Source organism: Nicotiana tabacum, chromosome 12, assembly GCF_000715075.1.
Source record: "Nicotiana tabacum cultivar K326 chromosome 12, ASM71507v2, whole genome shotgun sequence".
Lineage (NCBI taxonomy): Eukaryota > Viridiplantae > Streptophyta > Magnoliopsida > Solanales > Solanaceae > Nicotiana > Nicotiana tabacum.
This window is the reverse complement of record NC_134091.1, coordinates 46,091,496-46,111,300: the sequence shown is the minus strand read 5'-3', so window position 1 is coordinate 46,111,300 and position 19,805 is coordinate 46,091,496. Positions and strand designations below refer to the sequence as shown.

Here is a 19,805-nt window from a genome sequence, read left to right as displayed (position 1 = left end):
ATCTGCTCGGCATAAAGGCTGTGAAGGTTGGTTCTATTATACTCACTGTCATCAGCTTCATAGATAGCTTCCATTGTTTCTACCCGGTCTTCCAGACTCTTCACTTCGTCAAAAACATTGCCAATTGTATTTTTGGACCAAACACTTAACTTTTTAGCAAGTTTTTTATATTTTTGTTGGAGGATCCACATTGCATTGCCAGTAAAATCCTCCTCCCAAGTTGTCTTGACTATATTCTGAAAACTAGGTTGATGTACCCAAAAGTTCAAAAATTTAAAGTACTTGATGGCGGGAGCTTCTACAGTATTGCATTACATTAATAGCATGTTGTGGTCTGAGCCAGTCCGAGGGAGGTGCCTGGCTGTCACTACTGGAAAGTATTCAGATCACTCATCATTGTAGAGCACTCTGTCAAGTCTCTCACTGATTCTTTTACGTCTCTTTCTATTATTAGACCATGTGAAGTCATTACCAATGTAACCTGCATCTATCATGCAATAGTCATCCATATAATTAATAAAGTCTTTGCTTTTCCTGATCCTATGAGGCCTGCCTCCTTTTTTCTCAATGGCTTGCATAATGGAGTTGAAGTCTCCAAACATGGACCATGGACCTTGAATTATGTCCTTTATCTGCTCCAGTTTTTGCCATAATTTCTTTTTCCTCCTGGCCTTTGTCTTTGCATATACTATGGTTACCCAGTAGGTGTCCTGCACCATAGCATGTTGAACTGATAAAGTCAGTTGTTGTTTGTAGTTACTAATGACAGTACATGTATAATCTGCATCCCAGAAGCACCAAATCTTACCATTACAATTAGCAATAGTATGTTGGAAACCCAACTTCCTCTTGTATTGCTCTAAATTAGAGCTATGAACAAAAGGTTCAAGAAGGGCCACAAAAGAAACTTTGTAAAAATTAACAAGTTTGATGAGCCTGTCAAAGGCACCTTTTGATTCCACTCCTCTTATATTCCAAATGATTGTACTAATCATTGGAAACATCAAGATTGGGATTTTTTCGCAGGTCTTCCTCTTCCTCTGGGAGGTGGGAGATGTGATGCTTTAACTTTGTTAGGCTTGTCTTTAGTAGATTGTGGTCCTCTAGGTGAAAGTCCACCTTTGCTTATCACTTCAGTGATATGCATAGCTATTTCATCTTGTTGACTTTTATTAGAAGGATCAAAGGCCTCAGCCAGGCTATTTGCCACCTCATCACTATTCGATCCCTCAGTGTTGATAGGTTGAGAGTTATTTCCCCCCTGCTTCTATTCCTTGCTTCCCTGTCTTCGCTACTGCATGTTTGGATTTAGGAGATGTGATAACTTTAACCATCCCTAATTCAATCACCAGAGTCCCTTTTAAGTTGTTCTTTTCTTTGTCTTGTGATTCTTCCAACTCATCATTTTGGAGTTGATTAAATGAATTTTGCACCAAAACTGGATGGTTTTGGACAGTATAGGAGGATACAATCTTTCCATCTTCCATTTGGTCAGTAATCAGAAGACATTCTTTTTTATTTTGGATTTTCTTGGTTCCAGATGATCCCTCATCTTCCACCACAGGAGACTTTATACTGTCTTGAGTTTTTTTATAAGGAGCTCCAGGAACTTGGATAGTTCCTTCCACTAAATGAAGTTGGCTCGTGACTTTGTTGACCTTATTTTTTTTGGATAATCTTCTGTATTACATTTCTCCTCCTCCTTTTCCTCTTCTCTTTATCTTTGGAGCTTTTATTGCTAGGTTCAGGATCCTTAGCAACTTTGGCGCTCTTAGTGATAAGGTTAGAACTCTTATCTATAGTTTCAGCCTCATTAGTGAGAGTCCTAACCTCCTCTTGTAATCAAGTCTTGTTCATTGTGTTATCTGATTTCTCTTTGCTCACTTCCGCTTGTTCAGTTCCTTTGTCGTTCACCTCTTCTTTCCCCCCATCCTTTTCCTGTGATTCAGTTTGTTTTTTCTTTTCAAGTGCTCTACATTGAGCAATTGAATGTACAAGTAATCTGCAGTGTTTATAATATCTTGGGACAACTTCATACTTCACTTTCTGAGCAAATCCCTTGAGAGCAGTATTATCGTTTTCTAGACCAACCCATACATGATAAAGTTAGGGTTTGAGTAGATCAATTTCTACTCTAACCTTGACCATCCACTGGTCTAACCTTTTGTTGCCATATCCAATCCCAGAGGAATTCCAATGGGTCTAATAATTTATTTAATATATTCCCAGGTATGTAGATGTTGCAGCAATTTGGGCAAAAGCACCCAAACAGGAGAAATAGGAATATCCTCTTCAGGTTTCCAATCGGGTGTCCATTTAGTAAGCCACATCTCAAGACCTTCAATTTCAATTCTTCTTTTGAACCAAACAATATCGAAATTTTCCAGATTATAGCACTGAATAAAAATATTTTTGTTATCATAAACACCAATTTTAGCGTTGCCTTTCAGAGCAACCTTCTCTACAAATGCCGACATGATTTTTTCAATTTTGGGTCGAATTTTTAGGAATCTTCCCACGATTAGAAATTTGCATTCTTCCGCCATCACTCCATAGTAGTCCTTAGCCTTAAAAATCACAGCTGGCATGCCATTGTGTGTTGTGGTTCTTGCTAGAACTGGAGGTCATCCATGGAGGTCTTGATTTAGGTTAGGGCGAGCTACATTAGAAATAGCAGTAGCATAGGATGATTTGGACTGATGTGGAACGGTGAGAGTATCCCCACTAGGTAGGAGATCATTTTGGGTAGCCGGACGCGCCTGAAGACTGCCGTCCGGTGGCTCCATATAGTGGAGCGTATAGTGCAAACGCTGAGATTAGAGAGAAATATTTGTATCTTGATTCAACGGCACAGTTAATAACACAAAGAGTCTCCCAGAGGATATTAATAAGATCACAACCACCAAGATCTAACCTTGAGATAGCATGGGGAAGTGCATGTCCCTCATAGATGGGGACAGTGTGGGTCACACCATCACCAGAATTAAGAACAATACCTTGTTGCAAAACGATAAACGAAATTAGTCACTTGACTATAATAGTAGAGAACCAGAATATGCTGGTATTCCTTCTTCTTCTTACCAGTTGTGCGACCATTAGCAAATAGAGAGAGAACAGCCTGGTTTGCAATATACATGGCTGGCAAATTGAATGTCTCATACATGATATGAGTCATTTTCTCTCCGTTTGCTTCGAGGTTAAGTGGTGCCTCAGTCAGCAGAATAGGATGCTCCTTGGGAGCAACACGGAGCTCATTGTAAAATGTGCGATGCCATAATTTCTCCATCTCATCCTAGTGGATTACTATGCCTTCTTCAAGAGGATATCTCAGAGTCAAAATACCTCTTTTAGACTGAGCTTGATCGCCAACATAGGCATCTTTCAGTTCCATTCCAACTTTGATGCTAGTATGTAGTGGCGGAGCCACATTGAACCAAGCCAAAAAATTACACTATATTGCTAGATAAGTTTTTATATTTTATATATACTTACTATACGTTGACTCCTCTTGACTTTTTGATGTAGCTAGTTAATTATTTTTTGACACCCCTCGATGAAAATTTTGACTGCGAGTATGACGAGGACCAAAACAGCCCTTTGGAGAATCATCCCCATCAAAGCCGACCTAAAGAAACAAACAAGGCAGTTATTATTCATTAGTAGGTCACATAGGTAAGTAATACAGTTAACACAATGTATGAAGCTGAATTTGCAAGCAGTTATCTCTAACCTTGCTCATTCGAGTTCCGTTTTCAATAACAAGTGGTTGAATATCCTTCACATCAGCCATCTCCTAAGGATTTCAAAAATATTTATTTTGCAAGTATAATTTAGGTGAGACATCACTGGTACAAATACAAAGTCAAAGTGAAAAATACTCACAAAGTCAGCTTGGTCTGTGAGTAATTTCTTCCTTTATATACATTGTCTGATTCTCTTTTTATCTGCCCTCAAGCTCAAGCTTAGATAGTGTAACACTCCTCAAATCTATAAAAGTTTCAACACATGCTAAATATAGAATTTAATTATTTTTCTTTTAATCTTAAATTATACTTAAACCCTTGTGATTGACTTTTGAGTTACTTCTCTATTTATAAATAATTGAATATACAATTAGGGGAATATTAATAATTTTAATATTATTAATTATTAAAAGTAAGTATAATTAAATATTAGTTAAGTCAAAACCAAAAAAAAAGGGAAAAACCAAAAAAATAAGGAAGCACGTGACAAGCCTTAGCCCTTTAAGGCAAAGGATTAAACAAAGGGCTTTAAGGATTAAACAGAAACATAACTCTGTTCTGTCACGCAAGGCACGCAGGCAACGAAAATAAAATTCTAGGGTTCTTTATAAATCATTAATTCTTAAACGCAGATATATAAAATTCCCTATTGTCAATTATCCTACAGTAGTAATAGGTAAGAATTGAATAGTTAATTCCCTTCTTTTTCTGTATCAACAGTAAATTTCATGTTTAGGTGAGAAACTTTAAAATTGATTAAAATGCACTGGTTATTGTAGAATCAATTATTTGACGGGTATAAATTGGACTGGGGCTTGCGTATTGGCTTAAGCAGTTTTGAGGTGAGTTGATATAACCCTTTACTAAAGTGGTTTAACTCACAAAAGCACGCATACAAGGTGTTTGATTAATTGCTTAAAAGAGTTTATATGTACTTAATTGGAGCGAGTGAGTATTTATTAACTTAGAACTGTTCTAGCAAAAGTTTAGATGATTTATTATGATATATGTGCATAAATTTTCAGATTTTTGTGTTATTCTTATATGCCATTTTCATGTTGAAAATTTATGAAGAAGCAAGAATCTTTAGAAATACTTTTGAATGTTTATTTCATTCTTATGCCATACTTTACATTTAAGGATAACAGTATGAGTATGTATAGAATGTTCCAGAAAGGATTTAAACTTAAAAAGTCACAAGAAGAAGTTTTAGTAAGAAAAGATTTTTGGGAGTATCCTCTATTCTGAGAAGGGGTCATCGTCCAGGCCGTGGGTCCTGACCAAGGCGTTGACTTCCTGAAACTACTTGTGCCAAAGTAGGGAGCACACGAGCCGAGGGTCTCGTTGCTGAGAATTTACTTAGCCAGGCTAAGGTATGATACATGAGCGCTGAGAACCATGAAGCAAGTGGCACCTCGTGGATTGGGCCTATTCGATCAGGTTGGGATAGAACTCGTGCCGATCACACGGTGACTAAGACAAAAAGAGGTCAGGATAGTTGGAACTCCCGAAGTATAAAGTGAATTATTTTTTAATAAGAAAGAAGAAGAAAAGAATTTCTTTTAGAATGTTCATAAACTGTTATTATGCAATTATTTTAGAATTGTTCTTATAAGCTTTATGTTTTACATGCATTTAGAATCTTTGCTCATAATGTATATTTTATTAAAGTTTCGTCCCCTGTCATTGAGACTCACTGAGTACAATGGATGGTACTGACATTCTCTTTTGGGAACCTACGTTTGTCTGCGGTACAACGTAGGAACATAATTTGCAGGCGAGCAGGCTACAGGTTAGGGCTTCCCTCACTTCCAGTGCTATTGGTGAGCTCCGCTTTTATTCGTAGAGTACTCCTTTGAGTCGTCATTATTTAACTATTTCTTTGTTTACTTAGAGAACTGGCCAGGAAATTTTATGTCCTGAGCAGTGCATCAATTTATCAATAGAGGCTTCATAGACACAGTCGTTGGGTTAAGATTCAGATTTTTTTGATAATAACTCAGCGGTATTTCAGTGGTTACTACGAAAATATTTTTGGAGTTGGTTTATTTTAGATATTTAAATTAATTGAAAGTATTTGGTTAAACTTTTGTCTTGTTGCATATAAAGTTTGAAGTTATAATAGATTTGATAAGCGCAGATGGTTCGATCGGTCAAGTTTAATGATCGGGTGCCCGTCACGGCTTGTTCAGAAAATGAATCGTGACAGATAGATTGGTGCAGTAGGAATTCATTCAAGAAATTTGAAGATATCTCACTCATGTTGAAATCCCAGAACATTGATTTTCCAAATCCTAATTCACCTTCCTGCCCATGAAAAGAAAGAGAAAAATGCTGAAAATTAGCTAGTAGTATTTCCGAAAGAACGTGTCCTCACTCTAGACCAAGATTTATTAGTAGCTGCACAACTACTCTAGACTGAAAAAACATTCACATTCACAAAGAATGGTAGCATAGGAATCACTAAACTTAAGAAATATGAGAACGCAAGGCAGACATGCAAAGTGCTATATATGGTGATAACTAAAATACAATTTTCAATGTTTGAAGATAGCATTCAAGAAATAAGTTAAGAATAATTAGTTAGAGTTTTTCTTTAATTGGTGCTATAGTAACCCTAAAGAATAAGAAAACTCTACTTGTCAATTGATGTTATTTCAGTTTTAATTGGAATCAATCTTTCGTAGCATGGTTATGTTTTTTTATTCGTTTTTTGTAACAAGGGAACCCGCAGCCGCTACCCTTTGAGTGCGTACATGGTAAACTTCGCTCTTGTGTAATAGCCCGCAAATCACACAGGAGGGTAGACCACACTAGGCAAGCCCTGTGCGATAGGCTCGACCCAGGAGTTATGCAAGTTGGTTTCGAACCCTAGATCTTTTGGGGTCCATCCCATAAATTAAGGAAGATAACTTTCTTCCTTTGATTGGCAGCCATCTTTTCTTTTGCATTGTCAAATATGGTAGGCTGCAGAAGGAAAATGTCAAATTAGTAGGCGGAAGAAAGAAAATATTTGTATTGCAAATTTTCAACCAATCCTTCATTCTGATTGGTTGAAGAGGTAGGATATTTCTCCTATAAAAGGAGAGCTTCGGCTTCTTTATTTCACTACACAGAAAGAGAAGCAACACAATAGTTGCAGAGAGTATTTTTCAGTCATTGTGAGAAATAGACTACAACAACAATAACAACCCAGTATAATCCCACTAGTGGGGTCTGGGGAGGGTAGTGTGTACGTAGACCTTACCCCTACCCTGGGGTAGAGAAGCTGTTTCCGATAGACCCTCAACTCCCTCCCTCCAAGAACTTTGAGGTGACTCGAACTTACAACCTCTTGGTTAGAAGTGGAGGGTGCTCACCACTAGACTGTGTAGAGGAAAATAGAGAGTGAGCGATTTTATAGTGAGGTGGGAATATCAAAAGAGGGTTATTTCTTTTGAGTGTTGTAGTGGTCTTTGGATTATTTTACTCGGACCTACAAAGTATAAAATTCTTTGCTATAGTGATATTAGTTGCTCGTCTCGGGGCCGTAATTTTTTCTCTTATTCAAAAGGGTTTTTCACATAAAAATCTTGGTGTCGTAGTCACTCTTTTATTCTTGTTAATTATCGTATCTCGGTGCTACGTTATTATTCCGCTTTTATTACTGTGAATGTTATTTCTGTAAGGGGTTTATTCCCAACAACTGGTATCAGAGCACATGTTCTGTTCGTTCACAGAAATACTATTCAATGTCGGTAGTACTATACTCGGTGAAAAATAAAAATGTCCGGAGTAAAGTACGAGATAGCAAAATTTAACGGAGATAGCGGTTTCTCAACATGGCAAAGAAGGATGAGAGATCTCCTCATCCAACAAGGATTACACAAGGTACTGGATGCTGAGGCCAAAATGCCTGATCTATGAAAGCTTAGGATTGGGCTGACTTGGATGAAAGGGCTGCTAGTGCAATCAGGTTGCATTTATCAGATGATGTGGTAAATAACATCATTGATGAAGACACCGCACGTGGCATTTGGACAAGGTTGGAAAGCCTATACATGTCCAAAACGCTAACAAATAAATTGTACCTGAAGAAGCATTTATATGCCCTACACATGGGTGAAGGTACGAATTTTTTGTCATATTTAAATGTGTTTAACGAACTAATCACACAGCTCGCCAATCTCTGAGTAAAAATCGGGGAAGAAGATAAAGCCATCTTGCTGTTGAACTCGTTGCCATCTTCGTACGATAATCTGGCAACAACCATCCTGCACGGTAAGACTACCATTGAGTTGAAAGATGTCACATCGGCTCTTTTACTCAATGAGAAGAGGAGAAAGAATCCTGAAAATCAAGGACATGCTCTCATCACAGAAGGTAGAGGCAGGAGTTATCAAAGGAATTCGAGCAACTATGGTAGATCCGAAACTCGTGGTAAGTCTAAGAACCGATCCAAATCAAGAGCTAAAAATTACTACAATTGTGATCAACCAGGTCATTTTAAAAGAGATTGCCCAAATCCAAGGAAGGGCAAATGTAAAACTAGTGGCCTGAAGAATGACGACAACACAACCGCCATGGTGCAAAACAATGATAATATTGTCCTCTGTATAAAGGAGGACGAGGAATGCATGTACTTATTAGGTCCAGAGTCAGAATGGGTGGTTGATACAGAAGCATCTTACCATGCCACACCGGTAAGAGATCTTTTTTGCAGATATGTAGCAGGTGATTTCGTCCTTGTGAGAAAGGGTAACACAAGTTACTCAAAAATTGCGGGGATTAGTTACATTTGTATCAAGATAAATGTCGGATGCACATTGGTTCTGAAGGATGTGCGACATGTACCCGATTTGCGGATGAACTTGATCTAAGGAATTGCTTTAGACCGAGATATATCTTTGAACTATTTTGCAAATCAAAAGTGGAGACTCACCAAGGGATCATTGGTGATTGCAAAGGGAGTTCTTTAAACTATTTTGCAAATCAAAAGTGGAGACTCACCAAGGGATCATTGGTGATTGCAAAGAAAATTGCTCATGGCACATTGTATAGGACAAATGCAGAAATATGCCAAGGTGAATTGAACGCGGCACAAGATGAGATTTCTGCATATTTGTGGCACAAAAGAATGGGTCATATGAGCGAGAAGGGGTTGCAGATTCTTGCCAAGAAATCACTCATTTCTTATGTCAAAGGTACAATGGTAAAACCCTGTGACTACTGTTTATTTGGTAAGCAGCATAAAGTCTCATTTCAGACATCGTCTGAAAGAAAATTGAATATACTTGATTTGGTATATTCTGATGTTTGTGGTCCAATGGAAATTGAATCGATGGGTGGTAACAAATATTTTGTTACTTTTATTGATGATACTTCACGAAAATTATGGGTTTATATTTTGAAAACCAAAGATCAGGTATTTCAAGTTTTTCAGAAGTTTCATGCTATGGTGGAAAGGGAGACAGGCCAAAAGCTAAAGCGTCTCTGAAGTGACAATGGAGGTGAGTACACTTCAAGGGAATTTGAAGAGTACTGTTCGAACCATGGGATCAGACATGAAAAGACAGTTCCTGGAACCCCACAACGCAATGGCATAGCCGAAAGGATGAACCGCACCATTGTGGAGAAGGTGAGAAGCATGCTAAGAATGGCTAAACTGCCTAAGTTATTCTGGGGTGAAACAGTTCAGACAGCCTATTACTTGATCAATATGAGTCCATCAGTTCTGTTGGCGTTTGACATCCCAGAGATTGTTTGGATCAACAAGGAGGTGTCCTACTCCCATGTGAAGGTATTAGGTTGCAAAGGTTTTGCACATGTACCAAAGGAGCAGAGAACAAAGCTGGATGATAAATCTGTTCCTTGCATATTCATCGGATATGGAGATGAAGAATTCGGATACATATTGTGGGATCCCGTAAAGAAGAAAGTCATCAGAAGCAGAGATGTAGTCTTCCGAGAAAGTGAAGTTAGAACTGCTGATGATATGCCAGAGAAGGCCAATAATGGTATTATTCCTAACCTTGTTACTATTCCTTCTACTTCTAACAATCCCACAAGTGTAGAAAGTACGACCGACGAGGTTGCCAAGCAGGGGGAGCAACCTGGTGAGGTTATTGAGCAGGGGGAGCAACTTGATGATGATGTCGAGCAAGTGGATCACCCCACTCAGGGAGAAGAAAAACCTCAAACTCTGAGGAGATCAGAAAGGCCAAGAGTAGAGTCATGCAGGTACCCTTCCACAGAGTATGTCCTCATCAGTGATGGGGGAGATCCAGAAAGTCTTAAGGAGGTGATGTCCCATCTAGAAAAGAACCAGTGGATGAAAGCCATGCAAGAGGAGATTGAATCTTTGCAAAAAAATGGCATGTACAAGCTGGTTGAACTTCCAAAGGGTAAAAGACCACTCAAATGTAAGTGGGTCTTTAAACTCAAGAAAGATAAAAATGGCAAGCTGGTCAGATACAAAGCTCGATTGGTGGTAAAAGGCTTCTACAGAAGAAAAGTATTGATTTTGATGAAATTTTCTCACTTGTTGTCAAAATGACTTCTATTGGAACAATCTTGAGCTTAACAGCTAGCCTAGATCTTGAAGTGGAGCAGTTGGACGTGAAAACTGCATTTCTTCACGGAGATTTGGAAGAGGAGATCTTTATGGAGCAGGCAGAAGGATTTGAAGTAGCTGAAAGGAAACACATGGTGTGCAAACTGAATAAGAGTCTATATGGGTTGAAGCAGGCACCAAGGCAGTGGTACAAGAAGTTTGACTCATTCATGAAAAGTCAAACTTACACAAAGACATATTCTGATCCATGTGTATACTTCAAAAGATTTTCTGAAAATAACTTTATTATATTGTTGTTGTATGTGGATGACATGTTAATTGTAGGAAAAGACAAGGGGCTGATCGCAAAGTTGAAGCGAGATTTGTCCAAGTCATTTGATATGAAGGACTTGGGCCCAACATAATAAATTCTGGGTATGAAGATAGTTCGAGAGCGAACAAGCAGAAAGTTGTGGCTGTCTCAGGAAAAGTACATTGAATGTGTACTGGAACGCTTCAACCTGATGAATGCTAAGCCAGTCAGCACACCTCTTACTAGTCATCTAAAGTTGAGCAAGAAGATGTGTCCTACAAGTGTGGAGGAGAAAGGGAACATGGCTAGAATTCCTTATTCTTCAGCAGTCGGAAGCTTGATGTATGCAATGGTATGCACCAGACCTGATATTGCTCATGCAATTGGTATTTTTAGCAGATTCCTTGAAAATCCTAGAAATGAACATTGGGAAGCAGTCAAGTGGATACTCAGGTACCTGAGAGGTACCACGGGAGATTATTTGTGCTTTGGAGGATCTCATCTAATCTTGAAGGGCTATACAGATGCTGATATGGCAGGTGATATTGATAACAGAAAATGCACTACTGGATATTTGTTTACATTTTCAGGGGGAGCTATATCATGGCAGTCTAAATTGCAGAAGTGTGTTGCACTTTCAACAACTGAAGAAGAGTACATTGCCGCTACAGAAGCTGGCAAGGAGATGGTATGGCTCAAGAGGTTTCTTCAAGAGATGGAAGTGCATCAAAAGGAGTATGTCGTCTATTGTGACAGTCAAAGTATAATAGACTTGAGCAAGAACTCCATGTACCATGCAAGAACAAAGCATATAGATGTGAGATATCATTGGATTCGTGAGCAGGTGGAGAACGAATCTTTACAGGTCAAAAAGATTCACACGAGTAAAAATCCTGCTGATATGTTGACCAAGGTGGTACCAAGAGACAAGTTCGAGCTATGCAAAGAACTTGTCCACATACACTCAAACTAGAAGGCAGTGCTACCTCCTTCAGGGGACTGGAGGGGAGATTTGTGGGGTCCATCCCATAAATTAAGGAAGATAACTTTCTTCCTTTGATTGGCAGCCATCTTTTCTTTTGCATTGTCAAATATGGTAGGCTACAGAAGGAAAATGTCAAATTGTTAGGGGGAAGAAAGAAAAAATTTGCATTGCAAATTTTCAACCAATCCTTTATTCTGATTGGTTGAAGAGGTATGCTATTTCTCCTATAAAAGGAAAGCTTCGGCTTCTTTATTTCACTACACAGAAAGAGAAGCAACACAATAGTTGCAGAGAATATTTCTCAGGCATTGTGAGAAATAGACTGTGTAGAGAAAAATAGAGGGTGAGCGATATTGTAGTGAGGTGGGAATATCAAAATAGGGTTATTTCTTTTGAGTGTTGTAGTGGTCTTTGGAGTATTTTACTCGGACCTACAAAATGTAAAATTCGTCGCTATAGTGATATTAGTTGTTCGTCTCGAGGCCATGGATTTTTCCCTTATTCAAAAGAGTTTTTCACGTAAAATTCTTGGTGTCGTACTCATTCTTTTATTCTTGTTAATTATCGTATCTCGGTGCTACGTTATTATTCCGCTTTTATTACTGTGAATATTATTTCTGTAAGGGGTTTATTCCCAACAGATCTCCCTTTTAGGGAAGTCCCTTACTCAACCAACTCAGCTATCCCGAAGGGTATTGTTTTTATTCGTTTTAAACACATCAAAGCACAAAAAGTCGAAGTTTTCCTCCTGCCTTTCAGAAAAGAAAGAAGACGGTCTTGCCTTTTTAGTGGATTTAATCATGCTGTCACCAAACTGAATCAATAACTTACCCAATTAACACAAAAAGTTCTGGCTATCCAATCATTTTGGGCTCAAGTTTTTGTATTGTCTAAGAAAATCATTACACTGATTTTCTATAGCAGCAGATATCTGGGCTAAAATCTTATTATGCCAGGGAATTAGAATGGGCAATTGGGCATGGACAACTGCAACTGCAAAGATATATTCAGGCTGGCTTTTGCTAGCAGTGTTTACTTTGTTTGGCAGAAGAAAAACTATTGACTATTCAAGAATCAGAGAAGAAGTCCATTAATAATAACTAGAATGATTATTCAACAAGTCCATTGCACATGAAGTGGAAATGTGAGGCTTAACAGGCAACTACAGAAGCTAAACTATTATACTTAGTCGAAGTACAGTCAGTAGTAGTAGAAGATGAGCTAGAGTTGGAGCACAATGTCCAACACTAGCAAGAAAGGGTTGTTTGTACTTTCTTTGTAAATTTTTTCCCTGGTAATAAAATTAACTAATTACCCAAAAAAAAAATGGTGTCTACTTTGTTGAAATATATCACATATGTAAATCGGGTGACCACTTAAATTTGCAAGAGCAAAGCTCAATCAAGAACCAAAAACAAAATTATATATATCCTTCTTTCCCAATTTGACGGTTCCATTCCGGGAGATGGGCAAAAAAGACTAATTCAACATGTATGGAAGACATTTGGATCAGAACCATGCAATCATCTACTAATAAGTGTCAAACTGAATAAAAATTAAAGACTCAGAAACCCAAAATTTGGTTAACCAGTTACACCAACAAATCTTTTAGCAATCAATAACAAGCAGTAAACACATAATACAAGTGTAAAACAAAGGGAAGGAACCCACTGCATGCTAGTTCAGAATATATCGAGAATGTTAGAAAAACAAAGGACTTTTTTCTGGTCAACAGAACGATAATGTTAGTTTCTGTTCATACTACTATACTATGGGACACGTGTAGATGATTGTAAATGGAAATCAAACGGAAGTTTCGAATCAAATTAGTGCTATTGGACCAATTCATTTTTTTCCGTTTTGGCTTCCTTTTTTTCCCCCTTTTAAATGGCACACCAAATATTTTGGTTTATGCTCCCTAGTTTCCGTTTGGTTTGAATTATTTTAGTAACTGATTATTTCCTTTGACCGTTTTTCTTTAACTGAAGCAAGATTCATACATTGCTTTTTGTCCAATCATTTACTACTTACGCACTACTTTGGCTTAATAAGAACTTCTATAGCAAAATTAGCTCATGAAAATAGAATCCGCCTGATCCAACTCGTCAAAATTTGGGCGAGTCGGATTAGTCGTATTTTTATATAGTAGAATTTGCGAACATCTCAAGTCAGCCATCTAAAAGTTGAGCTGATTCGGGCTAAATATGTTAGCCCTAATTGACACATAAGAAAACCTTTTTTTGCTTTTATAAGTCATGTAGATCCCTAATAAAGAAATAAAAAATTATTAGCTTTGTTTGGTTATTAAACAAATTACTAAGAAACAAATAAAAAAATAAAAAAAAGTTCAAGCTACATGGGTTGGGCTATGACTTATTTTTTAGCTCATCTTGATCGAGCTTATTATCTCAACTCAAATATTCTTTCGGGGTGATAATAGTTAATGACGGACTCGCTTAAATTCAGCCTAATCCACCCATTTTCCACTCCTACAAATTAATAACTATCTCTAAAACTTATAACTAGTGATACTGATTACCCAAGAAATAATTTTCTGTAAATAATATATATAATCCTACAATGATTCAATATTTTGAATATTCATCGATGGACATCAACTTACTAGAGTACAATCCTTTTGTGTGTTCAGCATTAGAAATAGAAACAATCTAATCTTGAAAAAGACTAGATCACTTCTATGCAAATCCATCATGGCTTAGCCTGCACCCTGACTCCACTATCACACACCTTCTCCGCACGCACTCAGACCACTGTCTACTCCTATTGTCAGTATCAAAAACAACGAAGCCTAACAATTTATTTAGGCCGGAAACCATGTGGTTCAGCCACCCGGACTTTAACAATATTGTTAATTATCACTGCCACCAATCCTCCATATATCATAATACCCTAAAAAACTTCACCACTCACGTCAAAGATTGAAATAAGTCTACTTTTGGGAATATTTTCCACACAAAAAAGGTCCTACTAGCAAGACTAGGAGAACTCCAAAATATGAACAATCCTAATAAGTCTTTATTCCATCAAAACCTAAAAAATAACCTTCGCGAACAATATAATTTAGGACTACAAAACAAAGAAGATTTTTGGAAGTTTAAATCTAGAGCGTAATGGCTAAATGTGGGCGATGCAAATACAAAATTCTTTCACACTTCTACTATCCAAAGAAGAAGACGTAACAGGATATTAGGATTAAATGACTCTGTAGGTAACTGGACATATGATCACAAAGAAATTGATTCTATTATCCTAAACCATTACAACACCATCTACTCATCTGAGGTTATGTCTAGCAACAATACATCTCACGAACGATTTGAATACGCTCTATCCGAGGAGGATAGAAGCCAACTATCAAAGCCCATTTCAGAGGAAGAAATTCATAGAGAAATTAAGTTATTCAAACCCCTTAAGGCGCCTGGACCGGATAGACTCCATCCAATTTTCTTTCAAAAGAACTAGAATTCCATCAGATGCACTGTAACCCAAATTTGCAAAGATGCTTTTGAATCTTATACCATCCCACGCGAGATAAATACCACATTTATCACACTCATCCCAAAAGTTAAAAACCCTGAACACATATCCCAATATAGACTAATCATCCTGTGCAACACAATCTATAAAACGATTACCAAAATTATTGTCAACGGGATTCGCCTATTCCTCAAGCATATCATTTGTCCCAATCAATGCAGTTTCCTCCCAGGTTGAAGGGTTGTTGACAATGCAATTATAGTGCAAGAGGCAATCCACTCCTTCAAACGCATGTCAGGACGAATGGGCAACATGATGCTTAAACTAGACATAGAAAAAGCGTTTGATAGACTAGAATGGTCCTTCATACGTAAATCACTTTACAACCTAGGATTCCCCACCAACCTAATCAAACCAATCATGTATTATATCTTCGCCTCCACCATCTCAATTATGATCAATGGAAGACCAACAAAATTCTTTGAACCATCGCGAGGTATTCGACAAGGAGACTCACTATCCCCCTACATCTTCATCATTTGTATGCAGTTATTATCCTACCAAATTGATCAACCAACAGTCAATGGCGACTGGACACCAGTCAAGATTAGTAGATCGGGGCCACCGGTCTCACACCTGCTTTTTGCAGATGACCTGATACTATTCGCACATGCTGATCTATATAACGTTAGCACTATTATTAATATATTCAACTCACTTCACCACCAATCAGGGCAAAAAAATCAATTTCTCAAAATCAAAAGTTTTCTTTTCCAAAAATATTCCAATTAGCACACAAGATTATCTTACCAGTGCCCTAAATATTTGCAAGGCTACTAACTTTGGTAAATACCTTTTCTTCCACCTAACAATCCACTCCCCTAAAGTGTAGCACCCCGAAAAATTTCGAAATACCTAAGCGCTATTAAGAAAGTTTATTTGTGCTAATTACATTATTTTATGTGCAGGCGAGGACTATTAATATGATGGATATTAATTGGATATAATAATAAGTGTACGAAGCATATTATAAGTAATGTGGGGTCTAAGGAGAGCCCTAAGTCTAAGTCATGTTGAAAATTACATGATAGATTAAAGTTTTAAATGAGTACACACAAAACCTAACTTTGGACGATCATATATAAGGATTTATATGATGTACAACCTATCAAATGGAATATCTTCGAGTCTAGTTTCTAACATTTCAAACCGTTTGTCATTTGGACACTCCTACAAGAAGTTATGATCAAATTACCAAAGGTTGGCAGTGAAGTACTGCCATAGCGTCCGGGTCCGCGTCCGGGCTTCAAAGAGGAGTGAACTTGGGATGCAAAGCATCCAGGCGTCGTGTCCGAAATACAGAAATCTGGGCCTATAGATACAAAATCGGGGGGAGAGAGTATTTTGAGTATTGGGGGTTAGGGTTCTTGAGGTGAAGAGGCGATTTTAAGCTCAAATCAAGTCCAATCAACTAAGGTAAGTTGCTAATGATTTTTTGGGTTGATTCTTATTCAATATACAGGAGTTCTAACATCATTCTTGCATCCAAATACTAGATTTCATCATCAAATCCTCAAGAACACAAAAATCACCGAAGTTGTGATTTTTCAAGATTGATCTACAATAGGTAATTCCAATACTTCAAACTTGTTTATTATGAGTAGTTAGAAGTATTTGAAGCATTTGTTATAAGTTTTAATGGTTGAAAGATTGGATTATAAAACTCTAGTCTATGGCATGAATAGTACTTTTGAGAAAATAAGAGAAAAGATGAATAGTAATCTTGGCGATGAAATTGATGAATACAATGAACCTATAGATTTATTTGTTAGCAAACGTTGGAAGTGATCAACTAAGTAATCACCCGAATTATATATTTTGCAAGTGTTGATTATGGAAGACGATGAATAGTAACTTGGTGGCATTGGACAATTAATGTAGTATCATTAATGACTTAGAATGAGTATTAAAATATAAGAATAAAGTTGAATGGTCTAGCATGTAAATCTATTTGGCGATTTGAGATGTTGGAGGTTTGTAGCCAAATTATGAGCCATATATGGATATTGATCAATATCATAGGTTATATTTTGATGTAATTAGAATATCTAATTGTAGATATTGACTTGTTGGTGATGTTTGAGCATTTTAATCAATGTTGAAACAATGGAAGAAGATTGAAAGCTTATGAATGTTAATAAAGTGAGGTAAGTTGATTAAAACTTACTCTTCTTGAGGGACTTTCTCTAAAAATATGTTTAGAGTTAATACTTAAGTTGTTTGCAAATATGCTTTCATGCTTGTGGGGACAAACAAGTACGGATGTCTCCATATACAAAAATATTATGTTGCATATATAGTTTCATGATATTTTATAAAATTTTATTTAAATCTTGTTGACAAAATGACGCTCAAGATAAATGTTATAGGTTTTTATCAAATCTTTCGTGTTGACAAGAGTATACATATTTGACTGCTAAAGATAAGTTTTTATGAAAAGTATTCTTTTTGGAAATGGATGAGTAGAATAACACTTATGATCTCTTTTAAAGATTGATGTTAAATTGCTAAAGGATTTAACATGCAAAAGGTTATTTATTTAATTTTTGTTCAAATGGTTTAGATTATTTTTTTTATTAATGCTATGATTTGATAAAAATAGATTCTTTGAGACTACTATGCTATGAATCTATTTTTGAAGTATTAAATATTTTGGGAGTTACTTGTGTTCATCGAGATCGACTTCAGATATATTGTGTTCATCGTCATGAAATTACACGTGCCGGTGTAGGCGTAGATGGCCAGTTTGTGGTATAGACTACGGCAGAGTGCTTTCCCTCGAGAGGATACTATTTTGTGCTATTATTAAAATGACTGAGTTGATTCGTACAACACTACGATGAGACGACCTGAGCAAGTAGGGTATATGATACTTGCCGCTAGGTACATAACCTAGTTGACATTCTTATGTCGGCGATGGTATAGTACTCCCGGTGAAAGGTAAGGATGGTTTTCTTATGTTTAGGCTTAAGGAGCCGAAAGTGATTTCAATGACTTAAAGCAAATGAAATGATTTTATATGATTTTATCCAAAATCTTGGATTGATATAAATATTTTAAAAGTTTATATTGTGGGTTATATTTCACTTGGCTTTTATTTAAAATAACAAGTATCATGAATTGATAAAAAATTTTATCATTTTATATCAAATATTAATGCATTATTTTTATAAAATTTCTTAATTTACGCTAGTCGGGTATTAGCCCAAGTGTTTAATTCTATTCTTTGGTGTAGAGGCTCCATAGAAAGTTGTGACAGGTTGTAGTAACAGGGTTGTACATGATATACATGAAAATATATTTATTTACTTAGTCTCATTATAATTATCATGAAAGGCGTCATGTGTGATTTTGAATTGAAAAATATTTTATCATTTAACTTGACAAATGTATATGATTTTCAAGGAGATTCCGCAGTTAAATTAGTTTTCATGCATATGATTTGGATGCATCACATAGTTTGGTTCGCTCGGAGGTAGTGTGCCGGGTGCCGGTCATGTGGTTTTGGGTCGTGACATAAAGGCAAAGACTATCAATTCATAATTGACAAAATGAACAACAAACCTTTAGGCTGGAAAGCAAAATCTCTCAACATGGCAGGTAGAACCACTCTCATCCACTCAAGCCTCTATACCAAATTATTCCTTACAAAACAATTTACTACCAACTTCCACTAGGAACCACATAAACCGTATCCAACGAAATTTTTCTGTGGGGTTCAACTCCGGAGAAAAAGAAAGTACACCTTGCTAACTGGGAGAATGTAACAATGCCAAAATTGCTAGGAGGGCTGGGGCTTTATAAAACCAGTGAAAAGAATTATGCAATGCTAGCAGGGTTACTACGGCGATTCCATAAGAGCAATCAATCCTTGTGGGTAAAAATTCTACAACCAAAATATGTTCAACATAGACGTGCAGGAACACATGAGGCTAACCCTGCTGATTCATACATATCGAAAAGCATGACCAAAGCAAATGTACTATTCCGCACAGGGCTTTCCTGGAATATAGGAGATAGAAAAATAATCGATCTTTGGAACGACAACATGATTCCTCATAAAAACTGTTTGCGCAACTCAATACAATGGCCTCTACAACATGTGGAGGAACAATAAACAGTGTCATCAATCCTTACAAATCATTCGTGGTATTTGGATAGATTATCCTTAACCCTACATCCTGAAATTGTACATTAAATTAAAAATATCTACATCCCATTCATAACCAAACCTGACCAATCTTTTTGGAACCAAACATCTCTTGGCAACTTTACCACAAAGCCAGCCTATCTACTCCAACTCCAGATCAACAACCAAATAACGCAATCCAACGCTGCAAATAACTCTTGGCTTTGGCAGCTTAAGTGTTTGAATAAGCTGAAATCTTTCATGTGGCTACTTGTACATCACAAATTACTTACTAAAGACTTCCTGTTCAAAAAAAATATACTCCAAACAAAACCATCGCCAATTCTGTCCAAATGTAGTGGAGGATATACACCACATATTCTTTTCATGCAAAAACTCCTACCACATATGGTCTTTGTTAGAACTACAAAGACCCCTAGTACACAACTTTGTCCACCGGATAAAGGATATGTGTCACAAAGAAACTACCATCCACACAACAAATGCCTCCTTTAAAACTCCAAACTCCACCCTACTGTATTTTC

The 19,805-nt window shown here is 37.0% G+C and overlaps 2 protein-coding genes across 2 annotated transcripts; both read right to left on the bottom strand.

The window, feature by feature from the left end:
* Window positions 1-386: 386 nt before the first annotated feature.
* LOC107816829 (uncharacterized) lies at window positions 387-995 on the bottom strand. Its single transcript, XM_016642571.1, has one exon. It carries the CDS (start codon window positions 993-995, stop codon window positions 387-389), a length of 609 nt encoding a protein of 202 aa, XP_016498057.1.
* A 1,741-nt stretch (window positions 996-2,736) lies between these two features.
* On the bottom strand, window positions 2,737-3,286 carry LOC107816828 (actin-85C-like). Its single transcript, XM_075227297.1, has 2 exons — window positions 3,082-3,286; window positions 2,737-2,996 (listed from the first exon to the last, which is right to left on the bottom strand). The coding sequence occupies exons 1-2, from the start codon at window positions 3,284-3,286 to the stop codon at window positions 2,737-2,739; spliced, it is 465 nt and encodes a 154-aa protein (XP_075083398.1).
* Window positions 3,287-19,805: the final 16,519 nt, after the last annotated feature.

What these genes read in the sequence shown, in the direction of transcription:
- LOC107816828 (XM_075227297.1), bottom strand. Translation starts at nt 3,286, where the DNA reads ATGGAGAAATTATGGCATCGCACATTTTACAATGAGCTCCGTGTTGCT. An exon ending in TGCTAATGGTCGCACAACTG is followed by an intron (nt 2,997 to 3,081) that starts GTAAGAAGAAGA and finishes TTTTGCAACAAG; the next exon opens with GTATTGTTCTTAATTCTGGT.
- LOC107816829 (XM_016642571.1), bottom strand. Translation starts at nt 995, where the DNA reads ATGATTAGTACAATCATTTGGAATATAAGAGGAGTGGAATCAAAAGGT.